This window comes from Ovis canadensis, chromosome 13, assembly GCF_042477335.2.
Source record: "Ovis canadensis isolate MfBH-ARS-UI-01 breed Bighorn chromosome 13, ARS-UI_OviCan_v2, whole genome shotgun sequence".
NCBI lineage: Eukaryota > Metazoa > Chordata > Mammalia > Artiodactyla > Bovidae > Ovis > Ovis canadensis.
Genome location: NC_091257.1, coordinates 92,368,331 through 92,377,785, shown reverse-complemented (window position 1 = coordinate 92,377,785; position 9,455 = coordinate 92,368,331). Strand labels below are relative to the sequence as shown.

Here is a 9,455-nt window from a genome sequence, read left to right as displayed (position 1 = left end):
CGGGGGCCGCTAGGGGTGAGCGCGGCGAGGCGAGGCGGGCTTGCTCCCGAGCGGCCCTGCCGCCAGCTTCCCCAGGCGGGTGTTGACTCAGCCGGAGCGGCAGCCGGCCCTGCGCGCGCGTGCTGCGCGCGGCGGGGGTCGCGTGTGTCGGGGTGGGAGTGGCGTAGCCCGCGGCGGGCGGGGAGCCGGGCGCCACGCGTCCCGGCGCAGAGCCGGGGAGCCGGCCGCACTGCTTCGGCGCCTCAAGGCTCCGCGGGGCCGCGAGCGGAAGACTCTCACCCGAGAAGCCCGGTGGTCCGGCTCGGGTTGAGCCGAGCTTCCGACGTAGCCGCGCCGCGTCTCCAGGGGGAGCGGGGCGCGCGCGGAGCGCCTGTGCGGCCGCGGCGCGGCGTGGCACTTGGCCGACGCTCCCTGGGCGGCGGGGCCCGCCGTCCCGGAGCCCCGAGGGCCGGCCCCCTCCCGCCCCTCGTCCGGCCTCCGCCCGCTGCCTCCGCCCCCCGCCCGGGCCGCCCGCCCCCAGGCCCGCCCGCCAGCCCGCCCGCCAGCCCGCCCGCCAGCCCGCCCGCCAGCCCGCCCGCCGCGCCATGCGCCGGGCCCGCCGCTGAGCCCGGCCCGCCGGCGCGCCCCGTCCGGGATGGGGCGCCTGGACGCCTGAGTCGCCGCTCTGCGCGATCTCCGCGCCGGGGGAAGGAGCTGGTGCCGCGCGGCCGCGCTAGGATGGAGGTGTCCGGCGGCCGCGATCCCGGTGGCGACGGGGCTGGGGGCAGTGCCCCGCCGGACCCCCTGGCTCACGGCGCCGCTGCGCCCAACTCCGGCCCCTGTACAGCCGCCCGGGAGTCGGAGCGCCAGCTGCGCCTCCGCCTCTGTGTCCTCAACGAGATCTTGGGCACCGAGAGGGACTACGTGGGCACCTTGCGCTTCTTGCAGTCGGTGAGTGTCGCCCCCGGGGGATCGCGGGGACAGTCTCCGCTCCGGCCGCCAGCCCTGCTGCGGAGATCGGCGGGGGTGGGGGTGGGCTCCGGCGTGGCTCCCCACAACCTGTGGCCACGTTCCCCGGGGAGGGGTTCGCGAGGATCGCCTCAGAGGCATCCCGCGGGGCGCGCAGAGCCGTTGGGGTGATAGGGCTGCTCCGGAGCTGGGCTGTCGCCTCTCTTACCGGCCAGCGGTCCAGCCCCAACCCGGGGTCTCCTGCACTCCGTTTCCCCCGCCCCATACTCTGCCCTTTTGTCTTTTTTTCTACCCCCGGCGCCCCGTTTCAAATAGTTTTAAAATTAGTTAAATCCGTGAGGCAGGGTCTTTGGGACCCAGGCGCCGAGAGCTCGGGCTCCTGCGTTTTTGCCACGTTCCCCTCTACGGGGATTTCTTGGCCACCTAGTGCACCGCGGACTACTCATCTAGGACGGACCCTGGAAATCCTCGAGCCCAGCATCCCTGCGCGCCCCGCATAGTAGGATAAAACCCAAAGCCTGGAGCAAGAACAGAGGTCGCCAAAGCCCCTCGGTAGGACTCCTCTTTCCCACGCACACGCATTTGCTGGGGCTGGGGGACAGTGGGTTTCAAACTCACGACTCGCCGGTTCCATCCCATCCCCCTCCACCCCCAACCTCAAGTTGCCAAACCACTGGCATCAGATTCTATAAAATAACTGAGCGCTTATTATGTGCCAGGCGCCTACGTATGTCATGAGAAGGTTGGACCTTCCCAAGTGGCCCACGAAGTAGGGACGAATACCTCCCTCATTTTTCAGATGGGAGAATTTTTTAGCTCCAGAGGGTCTGAGTAACTTGCCCAGAATCAAACAGCTGTTTAACCGGGGATACTGGATTTTGAACCAGGGCAGTCTGTTCTGTACTGCATTTCTTTGTTGTTGTTGTCGTTTCTTCTCTTTCTTCTTCTTCTTCTTTTTTTTTAGTCTGTGAGAGGGAGGAAGGGGCCACTTCCCTACCGTCCTAGGAAGTGAGAAAAGTGGCTAGGGGGTGGAGGGGGTGGGTCAGAGGCAGCCTGGCTGGAAGTTAGGAGACTGGCAGGGCTTTAATCTCCCAGCCTCCTGCTGGGACCTCATTTACTCCCTTCTCTGCTCTAGGAAGTCTTTTAATCCTGGTGCAGGAAGGGCTGGGGGACAGCGGGCAGAGGGGGCAGTTGGTGGTTCCTTCAGAAACCCCAGAGCCAGGCCCTGCAGTTCCCAGTCTCCCCCGGGAAAGAGGGAGGCTCTGGCATCCTCTGGGATCCCCTGTGGCTTAGGGGTGCAGCCGAGGCTGTGTGAGGTCTGAGTTTTAACTCCAGGAGGATGGAGCCCTTCTCTCTGTGAAAGGAGGTGTGTGTGTGTGTGTGTGTGTGTGTGTGTGTGTGTATGTGTGTGTGTGTTGAGGGGGTGGTGGTGGAGAGTTGTGCGGAGGCATTGAAAACCTTTTGGCTGAAGGACCCTTCTAGAAAAGCCTATGAGAATGAAGCAGGATTGGCATTTCTTTCCCATCCCTCCCTCTCTCACAGAAAAAAGAGAGAGAAAAAAAAATCTGCTCAGTTTGAAGCTGGCAGTTTCTGAATTAAAGATTTAGGCAGTCCTGGTGTCTCTGAGCAATGTCAGCTTCCAGGGAACTCCTCACTTCTCCTTCTGAGCCACTCCCTGCTTCTTAGTCTGGAAGAGAAAGAGCAAAGACAAGCCAGTTTTTACATTAATGGGGAAGAGAAGATACCCAGTACTCCCACATCCTTGCCCTGGATGGTGTGGTGCCTTTCAGAAGAGATAGGAGATGGTGTTTGGGTTCACCGTGGTTTTAAATTGTCCACGTGTAGAGTCCAAGGAAGCTGAAATAATGGAAATTGATTAGAGTCATTCTTATTAAAAAAGAACAGGAAAAAGATAAAAGACTTCTACACTTCCATATCATCGCCTTGACACTTTGAATCTGCTGAATTCATCCTTTTTCTTTCTTTTGGACTGCCCCGTCTGTTTTGAGATGAGCTGGTTCTGACGTTGACATCTTGGATCACTCTCGCACCTGTCCTGGCCTCAGTTTCTCCACTTGTCAGAGGCAGGGAGGGGAAGCCAGGCTTTCTTTCTGCCTTGTCTTTTTGGGTGTCCCCAAGCTTGTGCCAGCAAACGGACTGATTGTGTAACTTGATCAGCCGTACCTCAGTTGTGAGCTGCAGGAGACCTCTCTTGTTTTGCTTTCTCAAAAACGGTCCCCAAACAACCCAAGGTCTTTCAGTTTTGAAAACCCAGGGCTTGGAGCTTCACGAACTGCTAATTACGAAGGCTTTCCATGGCAGCCAGGCTGGCAGCCTGCAGGCTGTGAATCTCTCCTGTCTTCCCACTCCCTCCTCCCAGCCTTTATGTTATACTTACTGAGGGACTGTTCCTGCTTGGAAGAAATGTTGGGTAATCCCTCCTTGCTTTTAATTCCATGTGGCAGAGGCAGGTCTCAAAGGGCTGCCCTGGCCTCCTTGAGTCCCTCGTTTTAAGGTCCCCTTGCCAGTAGAAGTGAAGCCTCTGTGGTAAACTGAGCATTATGGGAAATGCAGAAAAACCAGGTCTTAAGTTTCTGTGCTGGAGAAGGGCATGTTCTAGCCAAGGGTGGCAATATATGAGTGTTTCCAGAAATCCAAGTATGAGGTTGAGCTCTGGAGCCAGACTGCTGGGGGTCAGGTCCTTGGGCTCTGTGACCTTAGGCAAGTGGCATAACCTCTCTGAACCTCACTTTCCTCATCTGTAAATGGAGAATGATAGTACATCTTATAGGGTTTTGAAGAGGATAAGTGAATTATATTAATATATATATAAAGCACTTAGAACATTGCCTAGCAGGTTGTAAGGCAATTCTAAATATGAGTTATTATAGTTAATTGTTATATGATACTTAAAGATTACAGATGATTAGGATTATAGGATTCTAGTAGCCAGCAAGCAGGAGTAGTCAGGGAGGGCTGCCTGGAGGAAATGAGATCTGAGTCGTTACTGAAAGGAGGACAGGAACTCTGGGTGAATTTCCTTTTGACCATCTACATTCCAGAACTAGTGGTTTTGTTTGGTTCTGGGTTTGGGGGCTCTCAGGCTCCTCCAGAATCTCCCCGTCTTTCCTTACCTCCTTCAGGAGTTGGTTTGCACTTCCTCCCTTATCTCCAGTGGGGCCTGATGACTTTGGTGCCGTATTTTCTGTCTGTTTATTGAAGAGCCATGGGAAGGGAAGGACAGCCCTCTCGTATTGATGCTGGATCTCTCTTGGAGGACCCTCTAGAGGTGGCAGGAGAAGATGCCTCGGATTTTGAGAACCTGGGGTCTCAGCCTTTAGAAGCCCTGGCAGTTTTAGGTGCATTGGGTATGCTCTTGTTAATAATGATAATGACAGTGATATTACTGCCTGTCATTACTGTGTAGGGGCTGACACTGATTCATTTCTTACCCTTCTATCCATTCATTTGATCTTTCCAGCACCCCTGTGAAGGAAGTGCTGTCTTATCCCCATTTTCAGATGAAGAAGCTGAGGCAAAGATAGTTTAAGTGAGCTGTTCATGTAGATAGCTGCCTACCCTGGAACTCATGTCTGCAGCCACTTCACAGACTGCCTCTGGCTTATAAAGGGCTTGACTCGTGACTTATGGAGGTGGCAGAACTGGGATTTGAACCCAGGTCTGTGTGACCCTTACCCTCTGCCTGGGCTTCCTCTGGTTACTTCCCCTCTGTGACGCCTGTCTCTTCCGCAGAACGGGCACAGCTTAGAAGAATGGAAATATCAGGCTGCTGGGTTCCTGCTCTGTACTCCCTGCCTCTTTATGGCGTGAGGGTTGAGGTTGGGGCTCTGGGGCCAGGCTGCTGGTGTTCAAACCCTGGCTTTACTCCACACTGCCTGTAGGTGTCCCTGGGCAGGTCACCAGCCTGCTCCGTGTCTCAGTCTCCCTATCTGCATAATGAGCACAGTATGGCAGCTGCTGCCTCATAGAGGAAAGTTTGCATTTCCAGTGAGCCTGAGGTTATCGCTGTTAGCACTGTGCCAGGCACACAGTAGGTGCCCAGAATGCTCTGGTAGCTTTTTGAGGGGATGTGCAGCATTGGGGGGGCAGAAGAGTTGGTCTTTTTGGGGCTCAAAGTCTTCCCCCTTAAAAAGAGGCCGTGTGATCCTTGAACCCACTTGCCTCATGCTTATATTGGTTTGGGGTCTCCACCTACAAGTCAAGGAGGCTGCCTTTGGGGACAGCTGCCAATGGCTTTCCTAAAGGATGTGTCATCCAGCCTGGGTGGATGGGCAGAGAGACTCCTGTGTCGGGGGTGGTCAGCAGACCCCTGAAGGGCTCCCCTTGGCTCTCTGATGAGAGAAAGGGCTCCCCGTTCCTCCATGAGGCAGCAGCTGCTATACTGTGCCCATTAAACAGAGGGGGAAACTGAGACACAGAGCAGGCTGGTGACCTGCCCAGGGCCACCTACAGTGTGTAGTAAAGCCAGGATTTGAATACCAGGACAGGACAAAGACGGGTCACTCTCAGACTCCCAGAGGGTCTTCCTGAACTGGCTGGGCCGGGGTCCCTGAGGAACAAGAGGCAGAGAGCTCCCAGAATGCTTTCTGTGCTTCTGCTTTCTGGGGGTAGGAGACGAAAGCTTTTCTTCTCATTGGAGCTCTGGTTGCCAAAACAAGAAACTGTGGTTTTGTGTTGTCACTTTTTTTTTTTTAAAGATTTTTGTACTCTTAGTCTGACACTAGGGAGCGATGCTGGGGAGTGGGGGTGGGGGGTGCCTCTTAAATTTTGCAGTCACAGAATGACCTGCCCGGTGACGTGGCGGGGGGGGGGGGGTTTCACAAGGTTGTGTTGTGCAAAGGAGGATGCTCAGAAGTTCCGCCTTGGGAATATAAGCAATAACCATAATATGATATACATTGTATGTATGACATGACAGGAATTGGGAGAAAAGGATGGATAGAGGTGTATCTTGTGAAGAAAGGCAAGCAGAAAGATTAAAAAAAAAAGGGAAAAAAAGGTTCTAAGAAATGCTATTTGAAATGCCCTTTCCATGTAAAATTAAGCATATGTAGGCTATGGTATTTCCAGTGGTCATGTATGGATGCGAGAGTTGGACTGTGAAGAAGGCTGAGCACTGAAGAATTGATGCTTTTGAACTGTGGTGTTGGTGAAAACTCTTGAGAGTCCCTTGGACTGCAAGGAGATCCAGCCAGTCCATTCTAAAGGAGATCAGCCCTGGGTGTTTGGAAGGAATGATGCTAAAGCTGAAACTCCAGTACTTTGGCCACCTCATGTGAAGAGTTGACTCACTGGAAAAGACTCTGATGTTGAGAGGGATTGGGGGCAGGAGGAGAAGGGGACGACAGAGGATAAGATGGCTGGATGGCATCACCTACTCGATGGACGTGAGTCTGGGTGAACTCCAGGAGATGGTGATGGACAGGGAGGCCTGGCGTGCTGCAATTCATGGGATCACAAAGAGTCGGACACGACTGAGTGACTGAACTAACTAACTAACTAACTATGAGAATATATTTTTTACAGCTTGCCAACAGAAGGAATTATTGTACTTTCAGCCTGATTATTAGTTGAAAGCACAGCAATAGTAATAATAATTTTGCTAAGACGTACATAGTGCTGGATGTTTGTAAGTCCCAGAAAAGCATTCTCTGTGTATCAGCTCCAAATTTCCAGGTGTTATTGTGCTTCCTGTTCTACAAATGAAACAAAAGCACAGAGAGGTCAAGTCAGTTTCCCAGGGTCACACAGTTTGACGGAACTGGGATTCAAACCCAGGTAGTGTGACTGCACAGTCCACGTTCTTTAACATTACCCTGAACTGCCCCAACAGGGTGCTGTGCTCACGATCCACATTCCTGCCTTTGTGAGACCTCTGGGCTGCCCAAATGGGCAAGAATTAAGTCCAGCGATCCAAATGATCTGAGCTTTAGGATGCGAGGGACCCAGGACCAGCCCACTTTGTATTGGGCTGAATGTCATCAGGACGGCAGTGAAAATTTTGTGATGATAAAAACCTTAGCATCAGCAGGAGTTAGGTGGGGCCCCTCTTTTGTGTATGGCAGGCACAGCTATGTACAGGTAAAGCCATAAAGAAATTAGACTGCTTTTTTCAGAGGTAGAGGGAGCATCTGCTGTGTATTCCAGTCCGTGTTCCAGGCCACGACGATGCAGCCGCCAACGGGCCAGACGTGGTCCTTGTCCTTATGAGAAAGATGAGTCAACAGGGATGCTCGAACTCATGCATTTGAATGAATGTGTTCTTCAAACAAACATCCCAGACACCCACTCACTATTATTCCAATGCTTGCTCTTGTAACTGTTGCTCTGTCACTTTAAGAAGAGATGGATGGGGTTGGTGTCCCTGGCTTTTGGAGGCTTCAAGGGCACCACTTTCTTCGAGAGTGTCCCTTTTATCAGGCCAGTGAGCAGAAGAGCTGTTGGACTCAGGGCCACACCCTCAGATTAAGAAACCCACATCCTCTCTGCTTGATAGCTGGCCCTCTCTTAAAGCGTTTGTAAAAGTTGAGTCTTTGAAGTAGGCTGTGCCTCGCTGCAGAACTTTACCTCCCAGATTTTTGTGCTTTCTCTTCTCCAATAGACATAGGTTCTCTGGCTGGAACCCTAGTGGGAAGTGGGTAACCAGAGTTTGCTGTCCCACTGGCTTTGTTTTGAAAGCACCAGGTGAGGTCAGAGCTGGTTCCTGCCCCAGAATTTAGGAGACATAGAACTTGTGAGCAAGCCAGGGGTGAAGGGAGGGTCTGAATCTCCTTGTTTTGCAGGTGAGGTCCCCAGAGGGACCCCCTGTAGAAGTTGCATCCCCCAGAGGGAGGTGAGCCCTGGTCAAGGGTGGTGACTGCTGCTGGTCGGGGTTCCATCCTGAGAGTTCTGGAGAGAGAAGGCTTGGGGGCCTTCTCTGGGACTTGTGTTTTAGCCCGGATCCACTGTCCCCCTTAAACAGGTTCTACAAGGGGCACTTCCAGCCCTAGTAACTGATTTGGGGTGAATCTCTGCATCTTTCAACCTTTGGCATTATTGACACATTGGGCAGGATTATTCTTTGTGGGGGTGTCCTGTGTGTTGCAGGATTTCAGATGCATTCTTGGCCTCCACTTACTAGATTCCAGTAGCGTCCCCTTCCCCCTGTTGGGGCGATCAGAAGTGTCTCCAGACATTGTCACATGTTCCCTGGGGGCAAAATAGCCCCTGGCTGGGAATCACTGGCTGAAACCTCCTTTGATCACCAGCTCTGCTTTTGGCCCACTTGAAGGCAATTACATGTGTAGCACTGATATGTGTGTGTGTGTGAATGTGTATGTGTTTACATAAATGGCGTGATATGGTTTGTATTTTTCACTCTGCGGTGTGTCTTGGGTTCATGGTTAAAGGCACAGACTGGAGACAAAAACAGCCTGTGTTTGAAATGCAGCTCTGCCCCCGTATGACCTTGGATGAGTCGGTTTGCTTCTGTGAGCCCTGGTTTCCTCATCTGTAAGATGGTTGTAGTCCCCCGAGGGTGGCTGCAGGGATCGAGTGTAGTCACTCACATACCTGGTGCAGCTGGGTCCTGGGGCAAGATCAGTCTCCCCGAAGTACATGCCACAGAAGGAAGCCCTGAGGAAGGAGGGAAGCCCTTCAGACTCCCAGACGAGTCTGGATTTTTAGGTTTATTTTTATTTTCTTGACTCTTTGAGGGCCAGAAGGGACTCTGCCCGTCCACCCTTCTTCTGTCATGTGGTCAGACACACAATCTGTGTTTACCGCCCAGTTCCAACTGATCCCTTGGTTCTGGGCCAGGAGAGGTGAGGCTATTTCAGGCTGGCTGGCCTAGGGACACTGAAGGTTGGTAGAGGCAGGTGGCCAGTTGCTGGGGAGGGTGGGTAGCTTCTGCAAGAAGCTGCTCCTAGGAGGAGTGAGGCCAGAGTCACCGTGGGGTATAGGCAGTCAATGCTTTCATTCACAAATTCACTTCTTAAACAAACAGAGGTTAAGCACCTACTAAGTGTCAGACATATGGGCTAGATGTTGGCACATGGCCAGTACAAGATGGACAAGGTTCTTGCCCTCGTGGAATCTTCATACAGTACAAAAAGAGATCGCTTGAGAAAGTGACGAGAGGTGTAATCATGATAAGATAAGCCATTGAGGTCCTGCTGGGTGCCAGGTACTGTATGAATTATCTCTTCGAGCCCTTGCAGCAACCTTTGGAATAGAGACTGTCATTATATCTATTTTGCTCCTGGGGAAGCCAAGGCCCAGAGAGGCTGAGGAAACTGCTCAAGTCCACACAGTTTGGGGAGAAGGCAGTGGCAACCCACTCCAGTATTCTTGCCTGGAGAATCCCAGGGACAGAGGAACCTGGTGGGCTGCCCTCTATGGGGTCGCACAGAGTTGGACACGACTGACGCGACTTAGCAGCAGCACACAGTTTGGAGTGGGTGTACTGAGGAGAAAGGAAGGTGGAGGTACCCTGGTGACGGAGGTGG

General features: G+C 53.3%; 1 protein-coding gene across 1 annotated transcript in view; it reads left to right on the top strand.

The window, feature by feature from the left end:
• The first annotated feature begins 214 nt into the window (after positions 1–214).
• The window catches only part of PREX1 (phosphatidylinositol-3,4,5-trisphosphate dependent Rac exchange factor 1), a 178,537-nt gene continuing 169,296 nt past the window's right edge, over positions 215–9,455 (top strand). Inside the window, exon 1 of the mRNA XM_069548769.1 lies at positions 215–930. Within this exon, the coding sequence (XP_069404870.1) occupies positions 718–930 (213 nt within the window). The 5' untranslated portion in view covers positions 215–717. The remainder of the gene's footprint in view (positions 931–9,455) is intronic.